This window comes from Eutrema salsugineum, unplaced genomic scaffold (assembly GCF_000478725.1).
Source record: "Eutrema salsugineum unplaced genomic scaffold, Eutsalg1_0 scaffold_7, whole genome shotgun sequence".
Taxonomy (NCBI): Eukaryota; Viridiplantae; Streptophyta; class Magnoliopsida; order Brassicales; family Brassicaceae; genus Eutrema; species Eutrema salsugineum.
This window is the reverse complement of record NW_006256486.1, coordinates 4,936,301-4,958,902: the sequence shown is the minus strand read 5'-3', so window position 1 is coordinate 4,958,902 and position 22,602 is coordinate 4,936,301. Positions and strand designations below refer to the sequence as shown.

At 34.7% G+C, this 22,602-nt stretch overlaps 5 protein-coding genes across 5 annotated transcripts; 3 read left to right on the top strand and 2 right to left on the bottom strand.

The window, feature by feature from the left end:
• The first annotated feature begins 2,488 nt into the window (after nt 1-2,488).
• On the top strand, nt 2,489-4,760 carry LOC18011116 (peroxisome biogenesis protein 3-2). Its single transcript, XM_024150271.1, has 7 exons — nt 2,489-2,766; nt 2,910-3,071; nt 3,166-3,356; nt 3,440-3,570; nt 3,987-4,114; nt 4,190-4,405; nt 4,502-4,760. The coding sequence occupies exons 1-7, from the start codon at nt 2,753-2,755 to the stop codon at nt 4,755-4,757; spliced, it is 1,098 nt and encodes a 365-aa protein (XP_024006039.1). The 5' UTR covers nt 2,489-2,752; the 3' UTR covers nt 4,758-4,760.
• Nucleotides 4,761-5,115: 355 nt separating this feature from the next.
• On the bottom strand, nt 5,116-6,162 carry LOC18011129 (mitogen-activated protein kinase kinase kinase YODA). The gene has a single exon (XM_006393314.2). The coding sequence runs from the start codon at nt 6,160-6,162 to the stop codon at nt 5,116-5,118; it is 1,047 nt and encodes a 348-aa protein (XP_006393376.2).
• Nucleotides 6,163-9,399: 3,237 nt separating this feature from the next.
• Nucleotides 9,400-9,707, top strand: LOC112082961. The gene is given in 3 exon segments (XM_024150683.1): nt 9,400-9,416; nt 9,532-9,593; nt 9,667-9,707. Coding segments are annotated over 3 exon segments (120 nt in total).
• Nucleotides 9,708-13,649: 3,942 nt separating this feature from the next.
• Nucleotides 13,650-16,690, top strand: LOC18011072 (lysine histidine transporter-like 1). The gene is made up of 9 exons (XM_006393313.1): nt 13,650-13,712; nt 13,821-13,975; nt 14,156-14,339; nt 14,451-14,650; nt 14,923-15,316; nt 15,556-15,661; nt 15,933-16,024; nt 16,117-16,185; nt 16,592-16,690. The coding sequence occupies exons 1-9, from the start codon at nt 13,650-13,652 to the stop codon at nt 16,688-16,690; spliced, it is 1,362 nt and encodes a 453-aa protein (XP_006393375.1).
• Nucleotides 16,691-21,460: 4,770 nt separating this feature from the next.
• Nucleotides 21,461-22,216, bottom strand: LOC112082960. The gene has a single exon (XM_024150682.1). The coding sequence runs from the start codon at nt 22,214-22,216 to the stop codon at nt 21,461-21,463; it is 756 nt and encodes a 251-aa protein (XP_024006450.1).
• Between the last annotated feature and the right edge of the window lie 386 nt (nt 22,217-22,602).

The window sequence follows — 22,602 nt, the reverse complement described above, 5'->3', positions numbered from 1 at the left end:
AGAAGAGAGAGAGTGTGAGGGAGAGAAATAGAGAGAGAGAGAGAGAGAGAGAGAGAGAGAGAGAGAGAGAGAGAGAGAGAGGAGAAAGAGAGAGAAAGAGAAATGGTAGAGAGAGTTAACCTTATAGGTACATGATATTCAATCTATGTTAGCTCATATTTTTTGTGTTCCTATTTTTTATTTTTGAAATTCTTCTTATTTTTAATGTAGTTATCTAAATCATATGATATATATAAACTTAGGACGAGGGGAAAATGAGAGAATGAGAGATAAATATTGAAAGAGGGATGGACACATGGATGAGGAGAGAGAAATAGTTAAAGTTTTCAAGTACATATATTTGATTGATATAAATAAATGACGGAAAATAAGAAGAATATAAAGTCGGAGAGAACGAAGAACAAAGGCGATGAAGAAGAAGAAGAAGAAGAAGAAGTAAAATAGGAAGAAGATGAGAAAAACAGAAAACAAGAAGAAGATGTGACAAAAAAAACTTAAAGAATAAGAAGTAACAAAAGAGATATAGAATGAAGAGGAGAAAGAAAAAAAATAAAAGAAAATAAAAGAAAACTAAAAAGAAAATGAAAGAAAACTAAGAAGAAAACATGAGAGAAGAATGAGAGATAAAGATAGAAGACGATGAAGAAATAAAAAAAATACAAAAAATAAAAACTAAAAGATAAAAATGAAGAAGAAGAAAAACAATTATGTAAAGACGAAAAACTCGCTTTTGTCTTAATTTAATTGATTTGTGAGTTCAATAGTAAATATATTTTTTTGTTAATTTTAGATGGTGTTTCCTTTTTGGATTTTTTTTTATTTTATTATGTATATATTAAATAATTGTTTTTAATTTTTTTTTAGTTTTAGTTTACAACAATGATTTCTGGATAGAAGTATGCGTGATATACTAAAAAATGATGACGTTTTTGGTGGAAAAGTCATTGTATTCAGAGGAGATTTCAGGCAAATATTGCCTGTTATTATAGGAGGTAATAGCACCCAAACTCTTATGCCTACCATAAATTCTTCTACTTTATGGGACAGTTGTACAGTTTTAGAACTAACCAAGAATATGAGGCTTCAAAATGGTGCTGGAGGTGATCGCGTTAATGAGCTAGAGGCCTTTTCAAGTGGATTTTAGATGTAGGAGACGGCAAATTATTTCGACTGACAACGATGAAGCTGAGATTAAAATCCCTAACGATTTACTGATAAAAAAATGTGTTGATCCTGTTAAAGAGATAGTAAGAGAAGTGTATGGTGATTCATACAGATCGGAAAAGAGATCCAAAATTTTTTTAAGACAGAGCAATTCTTAGCCCGAGAAATGCAGACGTGGGATTAATAAACGAATACATGTTGTCAGAAATAAAAGGTAAACATATTTAACGCTTTATACATTTGATCTTACACATTAGCTTCATAATGCGATCAATTGAACTTCGTAAAAACATTTTTTTAGCTGAGGAACATACATATTTAAGCTCGGACAGCATCAATACTTCTGATAAGGGCAACATTGACGAGAAAGTTTACACACAGGAATATCTTAATAGTATTAAGATTGCAAGATTGCCAAACCATGAATTGAAATTGAAAATAGGGACACCTATTATGTTACTTCAGAATATTGACCATAGAGGTGATTTATGCAATGGAACAAGACTCTTGGTAACACAGTTGGCCAAACATGTTATTCAAACTACCCACATAACTGGAGAATATATTGGTCAAAAGGTCTTGATCCCACAAATGTTTGTTTCCCCCACAGAGACAAGATTTCTTTTTAGAATGAGGCGTAGATAATTTCTGGTAGCTATCGCCTATGCAATGACTATCAATAAAAGTCAATGACAGACTTTGCAAAAGGTTGGCCTGTATTTACCAAAACCAGTATTTTTCTATGGACAACTTTATGTGGCTATATCACGTGTTATTTCAAAAGCTGGTTTGAAGATTCTGATAACGGATACAATGGGTCAGCCACAAACCAAGACTTTTGATCGTTGTATACAAAGCCGTTTTTCATAATGTAAGGAAACAATAGTTTTTTTTTAAGGTTTAGAATTTTACTATTTAAACAGTTTATTTAATTATTTATTAAATGATATTTTAGTTTACTTATCCTTTTCTTTAATGATTGTCTTCATTGTCGAGAATCAAACATAAAACAAATAGAATACAAAACAATAATGGTGTTTGCAGAATTAATGAATTTAAAAAAAAATATAATTATCCAACTAATTAATTTGATGACTATGAATGTTTTTCCAAAATTAAAAATTTTTATAATACATTAGTGTTTTGATATTATAAAAAAAAATTAAGTACTCATCTGCACATCGTACGGGTCCCCACCTAGTTAGAAATATTCATCAAGGTATTGACTTGGTTTTTGATAACGGACCTGAGAACTCTACCGACAAGCTTTAATGTAATAAAACCAAGTCGGTTCAATTAGACAAACCGATTTGCGCAATTTCAACTATCCCGTAAGAAAGAAAAAAAAGAATTTTTCTCATGTTCGAATTTCGAAGAAGAAGAAGAATATTGTAGGGGAATTGGATGAAGTTTTTTGCTCTTTGAGTCAATCACACATCTCTGGAGCAAGCCCATCTCTCAAAGTTTCTCCTTTTTAGTCTCACTTTCAAGCCGAACTATCTAAACGGGAAGAATCTTCAATTTCTTCATACGTTTATCTTTCTCAGCTATGGATTTCTGGGTTCGACTTCAGTAAGCTTCTCCAGCCATGGATTTCGTCAGGTTTTTGTTTCTCTTCTACCTGTCTTTTTAATCAGCTACTGTTTTCGTGAGTTTTGGCAGCTAATTCCAGTTCCATAGGAAGGGTTTTTGGTTTAAAGTTGGGATATTTTTCAATTGATTGGGAACCTTGTTGATAAAATTAGGGGTTTTTGGAGGAAGCATAGAAGGAAGGTTTTCGTGACGGCTGGTTGTTTGGGAAGTGGGTATTTGCTCTACAAGCTATACAATTCGCATACTCGTAGGCTTGCCGATTTGGAGCGAGAACTCGCTAACGAGCGTGAAAATGACGAACTTATCAAAACCCAGTTAAGCTTTGAACTATTAAAAACCTGAACTTTTTTTTTCTTTTCCGGATTCCATTCTCTTACTCATCTTTATCCTGTTGACACTCTTGCTTAGAATGAAAGCCCATTTCGAGAATATTCAGATGATCGTGGACTCGACCACACTGCCTCACGCGATGCAGTATTTGAGTATCCGCATAGACGAGGAGATTGGTGTCTCTGATGTTATGGAGACTCTGAACAGTGGGAGAGGAATGTTGACTCCGTCTGAGAAGCTTCAGCTTTGGGACGAGCTCAAGATTTTGAGTATGCACTTTCATACGAACATTTTTGTCTTACCTGTATTGAGTGAGCACATCAAATGTTATTTGATCGTTTTCGTTTTCCAGGTTTCACGAGGATGGTTTTGTCTCTGTGGTCCGTTACAATGCTTAGCTTGTACATTAGGGTTCAAGTCAACATTTTAGGCAGACATTTATATGTTGACACCGCACGAGCTCTCGGAAGCTCCCATTTACTTGTAAGATAATATGCTTCCCCTGTTTTCCATCTGAGAAATTTTCTGTTTATTAATCGATATTGCACACGTTCTTTCCTGCACCCATTAGTATGTATGTATGATTCAGTATGCCTTACTCTTCTCATCACCAACAGGCTATGCTTTCAGGGAAACGCATTGGTCGTGTTGTTAAGAACTTTTATAATTATGTTTCTAGTAGCTGTTTGATTGCGATGATAGATTATGCTATTGAGATTTATGGTTGATTTGGATTTTATTTAAGAAGTGTTATACTCTGATTAGTCTTGATATAGTTTTGGTCACCTTTTTAAGGAACTGCTGCTTGTCCTGTGATCTTTCTGACAGTTTTTTTTATGTTAAAGCTTGTCCTGTGATCTTTCTGACAGTTTTTTTTATGTTAAATTTTTGTTTTGCAGGAAGAGTTAGATTTCATTGATAGGAATGATGAACAGAAGTTCTTGTCAAGTGCTGATATTCTCGTGACCAGTGCCATGCCCGGTTTGATTTCAGATATGCAAAATGCAGTCAGGGAAGTTGTTAAAGGGTATGTATATCTAGATCGTTACAGTTTTATTATTATTTGGAAAGTAGCTAATATGGTTTGTGTGTTTAATTGCAGGAAGCAGTTAAAGGATGTAATTACCACGAGAGTTCTTGAAGAAACCGTGATACGGATTATGGATGTGTTCATGAGCACTGGAAGTCCACATCACTGGGTTGATTATTTAATGATGCCTCAAGACACAAATCTTTCACGAAACACAAGTGGGTCTTCTGATGAAACTGTAACCAAGTTTCATCAACTTATGGTTGAAACCCGAGAAGTACTCACCAGGTAAAGAATCTATCTCTCTCTGGTAACAATAAATAATTTCTTCTTTATTAGTCTCATGTAGAATAAACGTATCTCTTGGTCTCTCTCTTGTTGCAGCACTGAATTCACAGATATAGTGGAAATTTCGCTCAAGTGTTTCACGGATGCGTTGGTCGAGGAAATGGAAACGCAGACTCTGTCTGGGGCTGGTTTGGCTACAGGGATGCCATTGGCAAAGGTCTTACCACAGATTGAGAAGACAATACATGTCATTACAGCTGAACCGAGCAAGAACCGGTTCTTACAACTCATCAGAGATCTGTCTGAAGTTCAACTCTTTTTCACTCTTTTATACGCTAATATGCCGCAATAGCTACTTTTGTTTCTTCTCTTAGCGGTTCCCAATCGCACGTTGCAAAGTGTTTGCGTTTTTTTTTTTTTTTTTTTTTTTTCCTTTGGGGGTCCTAATTAGCTTCAAAGAAATGCAGGATTTTCTTTTGAGCTTCTAGAATATTAGAATCAAAGTTATTTAGAAAAAAAAAAAATCATCCTTTTTATTATTAGTATCGAAGTTTACATAAAAACCGGTTGGTTAGTGGTCGTTTATGGTATAGTATGAAATATACCATGAAACTTCCATACTACCATTAAACAAAAAAATAGATAAAAAAACCAAAGAAATTATCAACTTCTTACATCTTCGAAGTGACAAGTGACAACTAAAGTTTGACTTAACCAGTCAGTTCCATAAACCAAGATTCAAAATTGTCATCGCTCATCTCCAACGTTGATTGATCTTTCAAGACCGACCCTTGAGCTTCTGGAACCATCGATGCAGCTTCTTGTCGTCTTCTAGTAGGAGGACCAATCGGAGTTGGCAATGAAACACATCCTCTTCTTTGTTTAAATAAAGGGCGTGTTAAGTATTGTTTTCTTTCAGGAGGAGGAGGTTGGATTGGCCGTGGAAGAGAGACTCTTTGTCTAATAAAAGCATGGTCCAAGAGCTCGGTCACAGTAGCCCTATTAAACGAATACCAAGTATGGCACCGCCTCAAGAAGTCTATAGCCACCGGAGATATATCTTGGTACAGCCTCCACACGTAACAACCGTCTTCCTTCATTATTGGCTTACCTCCAAACATCTCAAAAACAATACACCCTAGAGACCATATATCAAAGGCCGGTCCGATCACACGGTTTGTATCCTGGACAGATTCTGGCGGCATGTAGGGCTTCGTACCACCATACAATAACTTGGAATCTGTATAAGGCTCCTTGGATAAACCGAAATCAGCAAGCTTAACATTCCACGGGTCTCCAAGAGATGTGGAAGGGAAGAGGAGTATATTCGCTGGCTTGAGGTCGCAGTGAACATAGCCGTGTGAATGAAGAGCCTCGAGTCCTTGTAATATCATGCGAGTGGTGCGTCCAATCACATTCTCAGGCAATGGTTTCCCACGGAAAGCAGAGATTATCTCGTGTAGAGTACCTTCAGAAGCATACTCCATGTAGATGTAGCAATCTTTGAGGAACATGCCTAAGTGAACACGATCGCTTAAGGCTTGAACGATGCGAGGATGATTGCGGAAGTGAAGCATGATCCTGAGCTCTTTCTTGAGATTCTCCTTGTGTTCTATTAAGGATGTCTTCTTCGCGTAAAATCGGTAGCCAGGATGGATTTTGAGAGAGACGGAGCCGTAGGAACCTTGGCCAAGTTCACGGACAGCCTTCAGTGAAATTTCGTCTACATACAAAGGCTCTTCGTACTTAATATCCATAGCGTTTATCACTCTTAGCTCTCGTTGGCTCTTGAAGGCTTCGTTTGTATAAATCGAGATTGCTTTTAAAACTTATATTTATAGCTATTAATTGGTCGGTGGTTTCACACTCCTTTTTCACATAGGATTGTCAGATTTCAGGGTTTTAGTTTAGATAATGATCTTATTATATACAATTTAAATATTAAAACTAATCGTATATATTTAATTTGGAATTCCTTGTTGATAATATCTAATCTACTTTATGATGCTGCATTTCATTGCTAATTGAGTAATTTCCAATCTGATTTTAAGAGAAAACAATTTAACTTGGAGTTATTTCCTTTTCTATTATTATCTGAATGTTCCACAATTTTAACCAACACGATGCGAAAAAGTTAAATGTAATAATTTTTTTTATGTAATAAATGTAATAAAAAATTGTTATTTCCTTTTCTGTTACACGGACGATATGCTTTGAGGAACATTAGGGTTTTACTAGGCTTCTTATCTACATTGCACAGAATCGCTTGGAAAGTTACGATTCCCGTTTCAGAATCGGAATCAGAATCAAACGGAATCGATCGAAATCGTTACGGAATCGCGATTCCAAAATTTTATCGTTTGGAAACGCTGAGAAATCGTTCGATTCTGAGTTGGAATCGTGTTCTTTGTGGTTGGAACCGTTAGCAAACTTCGACTTAAATTATAGAATATAGAAGAAGAAAATGACCTGTAATTACAATTTTGTTAGACTTAATATATTTCAAGCCCACTAAACCATCATTATCGTTTTTTATTTATTTTTTATATTATTTAATTAAACTAATTATTTGTTTAATATATTTCAAGCCTATTAAGCCCATTAAGCCATACGCTTCCAACACGTATCCGCTTCTTAAGTTTTTTTGAAAAAATCACTTCCTTGCTTCCAAACGCTTCCGCTTCCGCAATTCCGTTTCCGATTCTATGCAGCTTAGCTTCTTACTTCTTAGATTTCAATTTTAAACCTCTGATCTTTAAATTCACTGACTACCCGAATTTGTAGCAATTTATATAATGTACATTAATCTTAACTTATTTGATATTAAAGCTTGAAGACGTGTTCATGATTTGTTTTCAGTACTTATTTTCCTTTCAAAGAAAATTTCTACAAATAAATATATTATCACTAACATTAACTAAATGATATGAACTACGTAACATACAAACAAAGTAAAGGATAAAACAATACATACATGCCAAAACATATTTTTGTGTTGAAGGAGAAAAGAAAAAGACGGAAGAATCATTTAAGTACATCTAAACGGATGTTCGAAAAAAGAAAAAGTATGTTCTAAACCTATATACGTAATTTTCTAAAAAAACCAACATACAATTGGTTAGTTACCATATATGGGAGTCCATTCTCGTTTTCCTTGTTGACGATTTACATACAAGCTAATAAGCTATTGTTGTTTATCTATTTGGTCGAAGAGAAACGAAAGAAGTCATGTAGACATCCTTACTCATCCTCCTCAACTCACCAGGTGCATAGACAAACAAATCCACAACAGATTGTCGTCGATTTGAGACATGGGAGATGCTAGATAGGACAAAAGAATGGAGTTTTGGTTTGCTACTCAGATGAAAATTTTATACACCCTCTTCTAGTTTAAATCAGCTATAGAATACTTTAATAGCTTGATGTATTCTTTGTAAAAAATATTTTTTTTGTTTGAATAAAAATTTATATTTAGTTCAAAAAAATAATAACAAACATTATTTAGGCTAAATTAGAATACTATCAATATAAACGACCACTAACAAGCTAAAGCATCAACCTTTTACTATCACTTAGCTAGACACTACAGGAATCAAATCGTTTTCTTTTGTTGATTTATAATTGAATTTGGTCTAAATATCATTTGATAATTGAGTTTAGTATGTTAAACACATGGTGTGTGAAAAAGTGAGTGTGAAAAGGTGTGTGTGAAAGGGTGTATTTTAGAAATGTGTCTATTAAATAAAACTGTAAAAGTAGTTATTTATATTAAGAGTCATAAGTGAAGAGTTACAACTCTTGTTGTTTGTTTTGTTTCACAGACTCTGTTTCATGTCTATGTAAAGACATTATCCTTGTATTAACAAACACAGTTTTTGATTAATAAAGTTTCTGTTTGTGTTCTTCTTTGTTTACTCCAAAGAGTTCTATTTCTTTTAATCCGTTTTAACAAAAATTCTAACATGGTATCAGAGCTCTACTGATCCAAGGGCCAATTCAAGTAAATAAAAAAGGGGTTCAAGCAAAAAAAAAAAAACGATGGAGATGACATCTCATCAAATAATTTTGATATTTGATGGAGAAAATTACGATTTCTGGAGAATCAAAATGAAGACAATTCTGAAGACAAGGAAATTGTGGGAAGTAGTGGAGAATTGTGTTCCAACAGAATCAGGGAATGATGATTCAAGAGAGCGAAGACAAACCGCGGAAGAAACATCATTAAAGGATTTGATGGCGCTGCAAATTCTGCAAACTGCCGTAACAGATCATATATTCTCCCACATAGAACAAGCACAAACATCAAAGAAGGCTTGAGATTCTCTGCAAACTGAATTTGAAGGAACTCCTCAAGTTTGATTAATCAAACTTCAGTCGCTGAGAAGAGAGTATGAAAATCTGAAGACGAATGACGGTGATAGTATCAAGGTTTTCACGGGAAAATTAATTGATTTGGGAAATCAATTGAGAGTCCATGGAGAAATCAATTGAGAGTCCATGGAGAAGAAAAAACATATTATCAAATCCTTAAAAAAATACTCATCTATCTTCTTGTAAATTGTGATAGTATTGTTGCCGTGATGGAGCAAACAAAAGATTTGCAAACTTTGGCCGTGTCAGAGTTGATTGGTACTCTTCAAGCCCATGAAATTCGTGTTGCTTCACGATATGAGAGTTCGACTGAAGGAGCGTTCTATGTAGAAAAGAAACGTGAAGACAAGAAGGCTGAGAAATGGTGTGGTGTTTGCAAATGAAACAATCACAATGAAAGTGAATGTTGGTTCAAGCAAAAGAAGAACCAAGGTGTCTCTTCACAAAATGTTGTAAACAATGAGGTGTTTTTTTGTGTAACAAACCAGGACATCTTGCAAAGAACTGCAAACTTAGAAAGACCGAAAGTGCAGATCTAAGTATTGAAGAAACAGAAGATGACTCTAAAGATGAAGGTCACATGTTGTTTAGTGCAGTTGAAGAAGAAACATCATCAAAAATAGATGATGAAACATGGTTAGTTGACAGCAGATGCACTAACCATATGACCAAGGAAGTTGAATACTTCATCACTCTTGATCAAAGTATAAAGGTTTCGATCAAAGTTGGGAATGGTCAACGTGTAATGATAGCAGGAAAAGGAAATATCCAAGTGATGATAAGCCAAGGAGAGAAGATCATCAAAGAGGTGTTTCTAGTGCCGGGTTTAGCAAGAAATCTATTGAGTGTATCTTAAATGATATCAAAAGGATACAAAGTCTTATTTGAAGACAATAGATGCTTCATTAACGATCCTCAAGGGAGATTCTGAACATTAAGATGAAGCATAAGAGTTTTCTACTCAGATAGAGTAACGTAGACGCAAGTGCCTTACTTGCGAGTGAAGAAGCCGCAGTTTCACAGGGAAAGATGGAGCAAACGGTTGATATGATTGACTTGAATGTTGATCCATTGGAGAACTAAGGAGGAAGCTTGGAGTAAGACCAAAACTCAATTAAGGAGAAGTGTTTATTTATAAATGAGTTTGGTCTAAATATCATTTGATAATTGATTTAGGTATATTAAGTCAAATGGTGTGTGTGAAAAGGTATGTGTGAAAAGGTGTGTATGAAATGGTGTGTTTTAGAGATGTGTTTATTAAGTAAAAGTAGTTATTTATATTAAGAGTCATAAGTGAAGAGTTACAACTCTTGTTGTTTATGTTATTTCACAGACTCTGTTTCATGTCTATATAAAAGACAATATCCTAGTATTAACAAACACAGTTTTTGATTAATAAAGTTTCAGTTTGTGTTCTTCTTTGTTTACTCTAAAGAGTTCTATCTCTTTTACTTGGTTTTAACAAAAAGTCTAATACCTTTTACTCATGAACGTCCAAAATTAATTAGCAGCCTTTTGGAGTTTCAACATTTTTAAGCTGCCAATATACAAGAAAAATATAAGTTCTAACCCCATCTTTCGGAAAAAGGCCAAGTATCATATGTCAGATATTTTTTTCAATTTGGTTATTGTCGCTGTTGTAGTAGAAGAAGAAGAAGAAGACTGCGCTGAAGATGGTTCTTGTCGCCGGCGTCTCTGCGACACGAAGATACGGTCCCATCAGCTCTGAATCTTCCACCGTCGCAGCTTCCTCGCTTTCCATGTAGCAGCTTCCCTCTTTTCGCAACTATCCTCTTTTTCCAGCTTTCTCCTTCCTTCTCCCTTTTTATCTCTTCACAGCTTTCCTCTTTTTCGCAGATCCACACAGATATTAGTGCTGGAGATCTCAGAAATATTTGGCATGACTCTTAAGCAGCATTCTCGCCGCATCGCGCACAACCGTAGTGGACAGACGTTGTTTCGATGGAATGGTGGTGTTGTGGAGGTTGTCGGCGGCGTAAATTTTTCTATAAAAACTGTAACCCTAATTTTTTTTTCAGGTACGTTTGGTAGATATATTTGGAAATCGATATTGTATTTTTTTGGTTGTAAAGTTCATAATGTGTGATGGTAGATTTATTTGAAAAATGATATGTATTTTGGTAGATTGTTAGTTATTTGATGGTAGATATATTTAGAAAACGAAATGTGGTTTAGTAGATTTATTAGTTATTTGATAGTAAAATTATTTTAAAAAACGATGTCGTTTGGTAGATTTATTAATCATCTAATGATAGACTTATTTGTAAAACGATGTGGTTTGATAGATTTATTAGTCATTTAATTGTAACTTATTTGAAAAATAATGTGTTTGGTAGATTTATTAGTTATTGATGGTAGATTTATCAGTAGTATATATTTGAATTTTATATACGAATGACAGTATTTGTTTATTTTTTCTGACAGATTATGGGCTTGGTGAACAAATCTTTGATGGGGTATCTAGCATCGATCCGACATGTTTTACTATGAATTGTAGATTTACATTTGGTAGATTTGTTTTGAAATAATGGTAGATTTATTATTAAATTGATGGTATATCTATATTTGAATTTGTAAAAATGATAATTAGATTTTAAATGATAATATTTTTGTTTTCAAATTATATTTGTCGTAAAACATTGACCTAGACATTTCACATTTTTATCATATTTGCTAGTATTGTTATTATTCAATTTAATTTATTTCTTTACTTTCACTATGATGTATATCATAACTGAATAAAATTTTAATCAAAACAAATGACTAAAATCATTTGACATTGTGATGTTGTAAAAGTTTATGTAAATAGAGTTAAATGTAACAAATATTCAAAAATAAAAATCAAAAGATCATAAGTTAAGAGATGGTTATTACAGATATGACATATATGTTCAAAGTTAATATGAAAAGCAAAATTATCTTAGAAAAAAGATATATCATAGAAAAAATATTCATGTTAGAAATTTTTGACCATTGATTATGGCATTTATATCGTAAAGACCAATAATCATCTGTGATCGAATCACAGTTAACCAACATAATATTAGCAAACTCATGCAAAGAAAACGTCAACGGTAACAAAACAAAGTCAAATATAACCATGGAACAAGTCTACCATATGTACGAAACATGTTTAACATACGACACTCCAAAACAAGTCTACCACACCTCTGGTTTTTTCGTAGATTCAAGAATACATTTAGGACAAAAAAGTAATTTCAATCCAAAAAGTCAATGTCTGCCAAACATTAACAACTAAGTCTACCTCAAGCATGAAAAATAATTCTACCATAGAAACAAGTATACCATAAGCACCTCATATGTCTACCCGATCGAGGTTATCTTTGTAAATACCAAACTTAATTAATCTACCACATGATTATTATAAGAAGTCTACCATACGTACAATAAATCTACCAGATTACATAAACTCTACCAAACTAACAAACAAATCTACCAACATTCTGTAATTCTACTTCATGTAACAAATAATCTACCACTTACCGGAATGAATTTTATTTGAATTTAAATCTACCACAAAACAAACATATCTACCACAAAAAAAATAAATCTACCAACATTCTGTAAGTCTACCTCATGTAACAAATAATCTACCACTCATCGGAAGGAATTTTACTTGAATTTAAATCTACCACAAAACAAACATATCTACCACAAAAGCAAAAAATCTACCAACTAGATATAACTCTACCATAAAACAGATATATCTACCGTCACGTATTGACAACTTTTTTCACATAAATCTACTGCCGAAGAACATAAGGCTACCAACTCAGAATTAAATATGCCTCATTGTCAATAAATCTACCGACAAAGTCAACTATGCGAGAAAGTCAACGCTTTCTTTAACAAGTCTACCAACACGTTTGACAAGACTGCCATTCATAACAACAAATCTATCGAAACATAATAAATCTATATATCATCGTCAAAACTCTACCAATATAAGTCTACCAACATTTGTAAAGTCTACCAACATTTGTAAACTCTACCAACTCTCGAATAAATCTACCATCGACCTAATAACTTTACCGACAAAATTTTTGCATTGACCAAAATTTGATAAGTCTAGACTTATCAAAATTTCAGCGCTATATTCTGCCTATGTGGCATTAAAAAAATAATGACATTTTTGTAATTAGGTTTTTTTCAACAAAGGCGTAAAAGATGTTTTGGGTATGCTACGTTAGTTTTGTAAAAAATTAAAAGTACGCCAAATAATTAAGCTATATGGATATTTTCTAAAGTTATTACAGTAATCCTCTCTTCTATATTTGATAATGCAAATAATGGAAAATTTTATTTAGGACCATTTCTCAGTGCTACATAATGAAAGAATAGCTTATAACAAAAGTTATGGACATATGATAGTAAAAAATTCTAAGGAAACCGTAAAATACACTATCATGTAAATAAAAACTTGCCAGATAATGGGATGAAACTAAAGCTTAACTTACCTGTTCAAGCCTTTCCAATATTCTAAGGCACATATGGCACCCTGATGATAACGCACGTATTAAAACATAGACGAATAATAAATTCTACATCTTGCAGGAAATGAGAAATCTGGTTAACCCAGATACATGATTCCTAAAGAAACATATATACCTCAAGCTTGATAGAAAACAATTAAAAGCAACTTACATTTTTAAACATTTAATATGTAACATTTAAAGTGTCCACGATCCCTCCATTGCGCCTTGGAACATGCACACAAGTCAACTGAAATAAGGTTGACTTTTCCAGTCTACAAGATTTTATACACATATTCGTAATTTATGAGATTAACGGAGAACCAAATTGTCAGAATTATCGCAGGTTTTCGGGAAAAATGTACATTCAGATGACTGACGGAGCTCCTCCGCCACCGGAGCAAAGTTCGTTTGACCACCGGGTGAGATCATCCTTTCATTCTCAACCCCTCTTTAATCCAATCTTCCTTTAAAACGAACATTAATTAATTCGATTTCTCTTTTTTTTTTTGTTTATATATGTGTATTAGATTGAAGAGCTTGAGAGACAGAAAGAGATCGACGATTGGCTTCCGATCACTTCATCGAGAAACGCGAAATGGTGGTACTCCACGTTTCACAACGTGACCGCCATGGTTGGAGCCGGCGTCCTTGCCCTCCCTTACTCCATGGCCCAGCTCGGATGGTACGCAAATTAGATTCTTTAGAAATCTTAATATCTGCGTATTATATATATATATATGTTAAATTGTTTTTCATCAAATATTTTGAAAGTTTTTCATCAAATATTTGTTAAAACATGTAAATATATGGAAATCAAACCAAATTTTTTGAATTTTTACATGATTTTGTTATATAATGTTAGGGGTCCAGGTGTAACAGTACTCTTACTATCATGGATCATAACACTCTACACGTTATGGCAAATGGTGGAGATGCATGAGATGGTTCCTGGGAAACGCTTTGACCGCTACCATGAACTTGGCCAGTTCGCGTTCGGCGAACGTCTTGGTCTCTATATCATCGTCCCTCAGCAAATCGTTGTCGAAGTAAGGAGTCTCTCAATTTTGACACTACACAATTATTTAATCGTGAATATATATCCAATCATTTTTGTACATACGTCTTATTGATATGGGTTACTATCTTAACAAATCAAGGTAGGAGTATGCATAGTTTATATGGTGACCGGAGGACAATCGTTGAAGAATTTTCATGAACTCGTCTGTCAAGATTGCTCACCAATCAGACTTACTTTCTTCATAATGATATTCGCTTCCTCTCATTTCGTTTTGTCTCATCTCCCAAACTTGAATTCCATCTCCCTTGTCTCTCTTGTTGCCGCCGTCATGTCTCTTAGGTATACACTTATCATCATCTTATATACGCGTAAAGATTTTAAGTTTATGGTGATTACCAATGTATCAAATGAATAGTATTACAGTGTGTCAAGATTGCTCACCAATGTATCAAATGAATAGTATTACGCGTAAAGATTTTAAGTTTATGGTGATTACCAATGTATCAAATGAATAGTATTACAGTGTGCATGATTTTGTTTTTTTAAAGTGGAAACTTGATTTATATTATGAATAGAAAAAAAGTAATGGAATCATGCTTGTCATGTTTTAGTTATTCGACAATCGCTTGGACCGCTACAGCTGCAAAGGGCGTTCAAGAAGACGTTCAGTACGGCTATAAAGGGAGCACAATCGCGGCCACGGTCTTAAACTTTTTCACAGGACTTGGGGGAATTGCATTTTCTTATGCAGGTCACAATGTGGTGCTTGAGATCCAAGCAACGATACCTTCTACTCCAAGTAACCCTTCTAAAGGTCCTATGTGGAAAGGAGTCGTGGTGGCTTACGTGGTCGTGGCCTTGTGTTACTTCCCCCTTGCTTTGGTTGGCTACGGCGTTTTCGGAAATGATGTCTCGGATAACGTTTTGATATCGCTCAAGACTCCTGTTTGGGCCATCGCACTCGCTAACTTGTTTGTGGTTATGCATGTTATTGGCAGTTATCAGGTCAGTCCAATAAGTTTAACATGGGTTTTAAACAACAAAAAGTACAATAAAACCTGAAATTTTCACTGATCAATAAAACCTGAAATTTTCACTGATCAATAAAACCTGAAATTTTGTTGGTTTCTGAATATTGAGACGAAGTACAATTTTTGGTAATCCTTTACAATGTTAGTCTAGTTTTCAGTAAATGAGACACATCCCAAAAATATGGATTTTAAATAAAAGAAATTAAATTGCAGATATTCGCAATGCCCGTTTTCGATATGGTGGAGACATTTTTGGTTAAGAAACTGAATTTCAAACCCTCTTCCATTCTTCGTTTCGTCGTACGGAATGTGTATGTTGGTAAGTACGCTAAGCTCTATAGTCTGATTTTTTTTTTTTGTCGACACTCTATAGTCTTGATTATCTCTTACTATCCTAAAAATTATCTAAATAAAAAAGGCTAACCAATACTCTTTCAGTTTTATGAATATCGAAGCTCTAGGCTTTGTCATGAATAATCAATAAACTTATATTTCTAATTGCATGTACAACATTTAAAATTATAATTGAATAAGAAGGCTTTAGATAATTTATGGATATTATTTTTCTGTTTTGTGAAATGTGATGATAGCTTTAACGATGTTCATCGCAATAATGGTACCATTCTTTGGCGGCCTTCTCGCTTTTTTTGGAGGATTCGCATTTGCTCCAACAACTTATTTTGTAAGTGTATATATTAGTTATATTAAATCTCTTTGAATTTTAGTAGTTGAAATTTTCTTTTATAAACAAATGATTTGTTCTGCACCCCGCAGCTTCCTTGCATAATGTGGCTGATAATCTATAAACCAAAGAGGTTTAGCTTATCGTGGTGGACGAATTGGGTAATGTCTCCTTTTGTTCTGTCCAAATTGGTTAAATTTTAGAAATAAAATTATTTCAAATTTTATCCTCAACCTCAACTTTTAATGCTTACTAATGCGGTTGTTATAATTTAACTAAATCGCTCACTAAATAAATTTTTTTTTTTGATAAAGTCTGTTTATGTTTCAAAATTCAAAGAATTTCCTTATAGTTAATGATAGATCTTGACACTGAAGTAATGTTTTCAAAATTTATTAATTTTTATATTATATAGTCGATAAGCGTTTTGGTCCTTTTGGAGTCAGTGTAATTAAGCAAAATACTTTTTTATTCTTCTCCCAAAACTACAAAAGATGTAATGATGTCAAAAAAAAAAAAAAAACTACAAAAGATGTAACAATGAGTTTGGATACGCGTATGTAACAGGTATGCATAGTACTTGGAGTTATTTTGATGATCCTATCATCACTAGGAGGATTAAGGCAAATCATCATTCAATCCAAAGATTACAGTTTCTTCTCTTGATTAATTTTCCCTACTTCACATTCTAAATAAAGCTGAGGCATAACTGGTTCATTTTTTGTGTTACCAATATCTCAGTCTTAAATTCTCGCTAACATTTTCAATTATCATGTTTAGTCCATTTTTCTCTGGCGACAAGATTCAAAATTCTTAAAGCTCTCTAAAAGTTAATATACTGATAATTTTAAACAAATGGAGTATATTAAATTAAATGATTGAATAATTAGGTGACTAAAAATGATTTATTAAACTTACAAAACAATTTCTATTTTCTTAAATGACTTCTTATATAATAATATAGAGACGTGTACAACATATATGTCAATGATTGAATCGCGGAATATGTGAAAATGTTGCATATAATGGCATTGAGCTTGGCTCCCGCCTCCCACAAGCAATCAGAGCAGCTAAGTCCTTCTATATGGAGGATGCGTTTGTATATTGTGATAAAAAAAACATTTTGTCTACTAATAAATATATGTCAGTTGTATGGGGTGGGGGTGGGGGAAGCGAAGCTCCCACGGTATGATATTTTTATTAGGTTTAGGAAAAGTTTTGTTTGTTAATCATATTGAAATCAGGTTTTGAGGCATTATAAATACGAGTCCTTCAGATTTTGTAGTAATTGTTCACATTCACATAATAATAAAGATATTTTTTTAAAAGGTTTTTTGTCACATTTTTCAATACGCTTTTCTCTATTGTTTTCGAATTTCTTCTAATTTCAATTCTCTCTAATGCTTAACTGAATTATATATCAGATATTGATGAATATAACGATATATTGTCTATATAATATTAAAATAATTTGACAAAAATATAGCTATGATTGTATATATAGCGGTAATCAATTCAAGACAAGACATAAATTCGTCCTTCTTATATTCGATTCTCCCACGGAACAACTTCATTTAAAAGCCAATACACTATGACAAATTTGATGTCATGTATGTGAGAATTCATTCTTTTTTCTTCTGTCTAACTTTAGAAAAGGAGGTAGCTATCGTTTTGTAAAAACAATAATCATATATAAAAACAACTAGGTGGCTGGCCCGCGCCCTACGCAGGCTGATGCTCTTCAAAAGTTTTTTTAGTTTTGAATATAATACCCAAACCACATTTTGAACAGTTTTTTGTGTTTTAAATTTAATATTCGAACCATATTTCGAAAGTTTGTTGAGTTTAAAATGTAATATTCAAACCATAATTGGAAGCTTATAAATTGATTTGTATAATGTTTAATATATATACTTAAAAAAGCATATTATAACAACTGATCATTTACTAATTTTTTAATTCAAACAAACAGAGCTATTCAAAACATTATCATAGTCAACACTAATTCATAATATAAGAAGATCCAAAAGATAAATCAGTTAAATATAACAAAATTTAAAAGATAAAACAGTTTAAAAATACCAATGACCACCAAAATATTATAACTAATATCCAATGTAATCTAAACATACTTTTAGTAGCAAACAAAACAACCTATTCAAACCAACCGTGAATTTCTATAAATGTTTTCAAACACGTCTTTGTAAACAACATTCATTGTCTTCTTTTGTGCTTTGCCATTCTTATCTGTAATAAGAATCTTCAACCCTTGGCGTGATGTAACTCTAGACACGGCGACATAAAGTTGACCATGCGAGAACACTGGCTTTGGCAAATATAATCCCACCTTTTGTAGAGTCTGACCCTGACTTTTGTTTATAGTCATAGCAAAAGCTATGGTAATAGGAAACTGCCTCCGGCACATTCTAAAAGGAAACCTTGCTTCTGGTGGTGACACAAACATTCTAGGTATGATAACCTTTTTTCCTATTTTCTTCCTGGTTATATGGCTTGCCTCGATTACATGCCTAGCTAATCGAGTAATAAGCAACCTCGTACCATTACACAAACCACCTTTAGGATCAATATTTCGAAACAACATTATTGAAGCTCCTATCTTTAACTTGAGAGAATGATTTGGCAGACCTGATACCTTTATACTATTAAGATACTCCTATGTATAGACGACTTCGTCTATTTTGCTTGTTTCTGAAGTATCAATGCTATCGGCACTAAGGTATTCATGTTTCTCACCTAATAAAAACATTTCAAACTATGTTAGTACTGATATATTTTAATTATAATTGATCTGCTCAAAGTTTAATCCCTAAGCTACTCTACAAGAGCACAGATGTGCAATTGTAGTATCTAGGGGTCGAACCACAGAGACAAGAGATCACTCAATAAACCTTGTAGAGATAGAGTTACGCTAAGCAGAAATATAGGAAGTAAATAGCAATGCGACAGAAACAAATTAAGCAACAGTGAAACGGTTTGTAAATTCGATTGGATAAGGATTAGGTCTAGGGCGTTTTCAGGAGATCAATGAATGCAGATCAACTTAACTAATCAGGGTTCAGTTATTAAGCTCGGTTCTTGAACTCGAAACACTGAATTATAATTAACCAACTTCCGTTGTGAGAATTATCTAAGTTAAAATCCTAGAATCCCAAATTCCTTTGCAAATCCTACAGAATTAAACCAGCCTTAATGCACAAGCTCGATATGTTCACAAAGTATTTAAACCAAATTCCTTTGCGAATAGTTACTTTGCTCAACCTAGGTTCTTTCCAGTTATTCAATTACACTTCTGTGTCAATTAAGCAACCTAAGATCTAAGTTTTAGGTGACCAGTCCAGAATTAGCTTTAAGAACAACCTAAGATGAAGAACTAATAGATATGAACCCTAACTAGCAAGTTAATTAAACATTCAAAGAAAACCCTAATTAACCCTAAACCTAACAGGTGATCTACTCAGACATGGTTATTGAAACAACAAACATGATGAATAGAAAGCAATAGATTAAATCGAAATAGATAAAGGGGTTCAAAATCTTCTCTCTAAACAAACAGAGTTCAGACTTGTCTCCCCAAGCTCAGAAATCGCAAAAGCCGAAAACTCAGAGTATCTCTCTCTCAAAAATCTAAGGTAATCGTAAAAAGGAAATAAAAATCCTATATATATCTCTAAGACACGTCTTGGGCTTCCTTGAAAACGTTTGGGCCCAACTCCTTCTTCAAACAGGAAACAAAATCGCCTTTTCCTTATTTCTTTGACAAGTGTCGAGCGTCACTCTCCATGGTGTCAAGCGACACTAAGGCACAAAATCCATTCTTGACGAATTTGATCATGATTAAGCTCCAAAGTGCTCCAAAGTCTCCAGTTAAGCTCCAAACGTACCTATGACCTGTAAAGACTCCAAAAGACTCGAAAGATACTAAAAAGACTCTATAAATAAGACTTATACCATGATTAAAAACCATAAAAACCATGATATATCAACTCCCCCAGACTTAGCATTTGCTTGCCCTCAAGCAAACAGAACACCAAATAAGAGAAAGAGGTTTGAAAACACGGAGACTCAACCTTTCATTGGAACATCGCTTTAACTGATCACCCTGCAACTGAACTACCGCTTCATCATTCCAAATCGAACCACCATGTACTTCTCCGCAGACACAGCTTTCCAGATTAAGTCCAAAATTCCACAATATTGTCCATAAACCCTCATCGCTGGATCTCACTGATGATTCAGATGCCAAGAACCTTCTAGATTCTTTCCCGTACTATACTCAAACAAATCAGCCATACAAACTTTGGTATTTTTCTCTCCCCCAGACTTGTTCTTTTTGCACATTCATCATCTTTTTATTTTCTCCTTTTTTATGGCATATACTCGATAAGGGTGAAGCTGCGAGTACTGATGGTGTTTGCCATCGAGTCCCCGAGTTGTCCCCTTATCTTGTATCAAAGGTTTTCAGCGAATAATGAGGTCATGGGAAACTTCCCTACCCCTCACTTCCTTCCTTTGTGTGATCATTCCAACTTAGAAGTGAAATAATGGGATCATTGGAAACATTCCTAGCCCTTCACTCCTAAGCAAAAATCATCTCAATCTTTTCGCCTTTTTTTTTCTTTCTTTTTCTTCTTCTTAGCTCGTCACAGGGAGAGAAACACCAACATTAAATTTCGCACAGGCTTTTATTGATCAAGTACGAACGAGGAATCAAGCTCTAAGGCATTAGTCACATCAACGAGTTAAAAGTGAAGTTCAGAACTTAGCTCAGGTTAGTGGATTCTGTTGGAAACATGGACGCCTCTAGTCAGCTGGTCAGCCTTTGGATTCTTCATTAGTCGGATCTAGACTGAATCTGCAGCAGTGGTCACTTAGGTGAAAGGTCAGCACAATAATTCCAGGAAAAGCATCATAATCTCCAACAGGTTTTGACTCAAAAACGTTTTGACAAAACTGACTCTTAAGAAAAACAGACACAATGTCAGCAACTATCTCCCCCTGACTTGAATAACACTGTCCCCAGTGTTATCGAGTCCGAAGTTGGCGAAACAAAAGAAAAGAAACAGAGAAACACAGGAAAAAACGGAGAACTTACCTGGCTGCAATGATGGTGTCGCGCGACACTGATGATGGTGTCGTGCGACACTTGTTCTCTTCGTACCAAATTGCAGCAGACCAATCCGAATTTCTGGTTTGACTCCAGTTATCTGATTTCCTAATTTTTTTTTTTTTTTTTTTTGGAATAGCAAGTGACAGGCGACACCGAAGGTGGTGTCGCTCGACACCAGCCTCTGTTTCACCTAAGACACATAAAGAAAAACGAAAATCAACTGAAACAAAAAGACTTATGTACAGACTCACCAGTGGATTGCCTTCCACCAAGCGCTTATTTAAGTCATTAGCTTGACTATGGATAGACTATGCATCTGGTGGATCAGGCAGTGGCAAAGAGTGCCTCTGTGAAATTCGTCTCATCCATGGTAGTGTGTAAGCGTTGTGCGCATGAGGTCGTCCAAGGAATACAGGAATAGCACCAGGGTGAGATCTGTGTTTGGGTGGCTTCAACCTATTCCCTGCAATATCATCAATAGAAAAACCAAGTGTTCTACGATAATCTCGTAGCTTGCGTCGAGAGACCGAATCTGCATCTTTCAAATCAGTTTTGATGATATCGCAAGAATTAGGATTAGGCTCAAGAAGTGCGTACCTTTGCTTTGGTGGAGATGGATGGAGTGCAATGTTTGGAGCTTCCTGATCAACAGCAGTCACTGGTTCTGTAGACGTTTTCGTCAACTCAGGTTGATCTCTCACCTTCTCAACATCAAACACGTTCTGATCTCCAACTATCACTTCAGGTATTGCACTGATTTGGAATGTCTGACCATCTATGGTGGGATCCTTCAGCTTTTCCATCTTGAAAGTCATGATGGTATCTCCCAGGTGGAGATCAAGGTTACCATGCTTGACATCAATTACTGCTCCAGCTGTAGCTAAAAACGATCTTCCCAGGATAAGAGGATCTTTGGGTTCCTCTCCATATTCCAGAACCACGAAATCTGTAGGAATTATGCAATCACCAACTTTAATCGGAACATCTTCCAAGACACCTTTTGGGATTCTTTTAGATCGATCTGCTAGGATTAGAGAGATCTTAGTTGGCTTGAAGTCAGTCATCCCAAGGCTAACAGCTACAGAGTTAGAGTGTATTTGATGCAGAGGATAAGGAAACAGCTTGCAGAGGAGGAAATCATTGGACATTCCATTGTATTTGATGCTGGTTACCAAGTCCTCAAACCTCTCGATGTGATCCATAGGGTGCTCATGAGAGTGGCCATGGAAAGGATGCTGACCCACAAGAGTGTAGTACACAAGCTTCAGCTCAAAATCGTTTCTTTGAAACGCAGGGGCGCGAATCTTAGAACGATTTGCATAGAACTTCTCAGGCCTGTTGTAATCTCCAAGTGTTTGTCCACGACCACCTGCAGGTGCAGGTTCCCTCACATTCCGATCCTCTGGAACGGTCCTCTGATGTGGAACGATCACAGCATTCCCACGCGGTG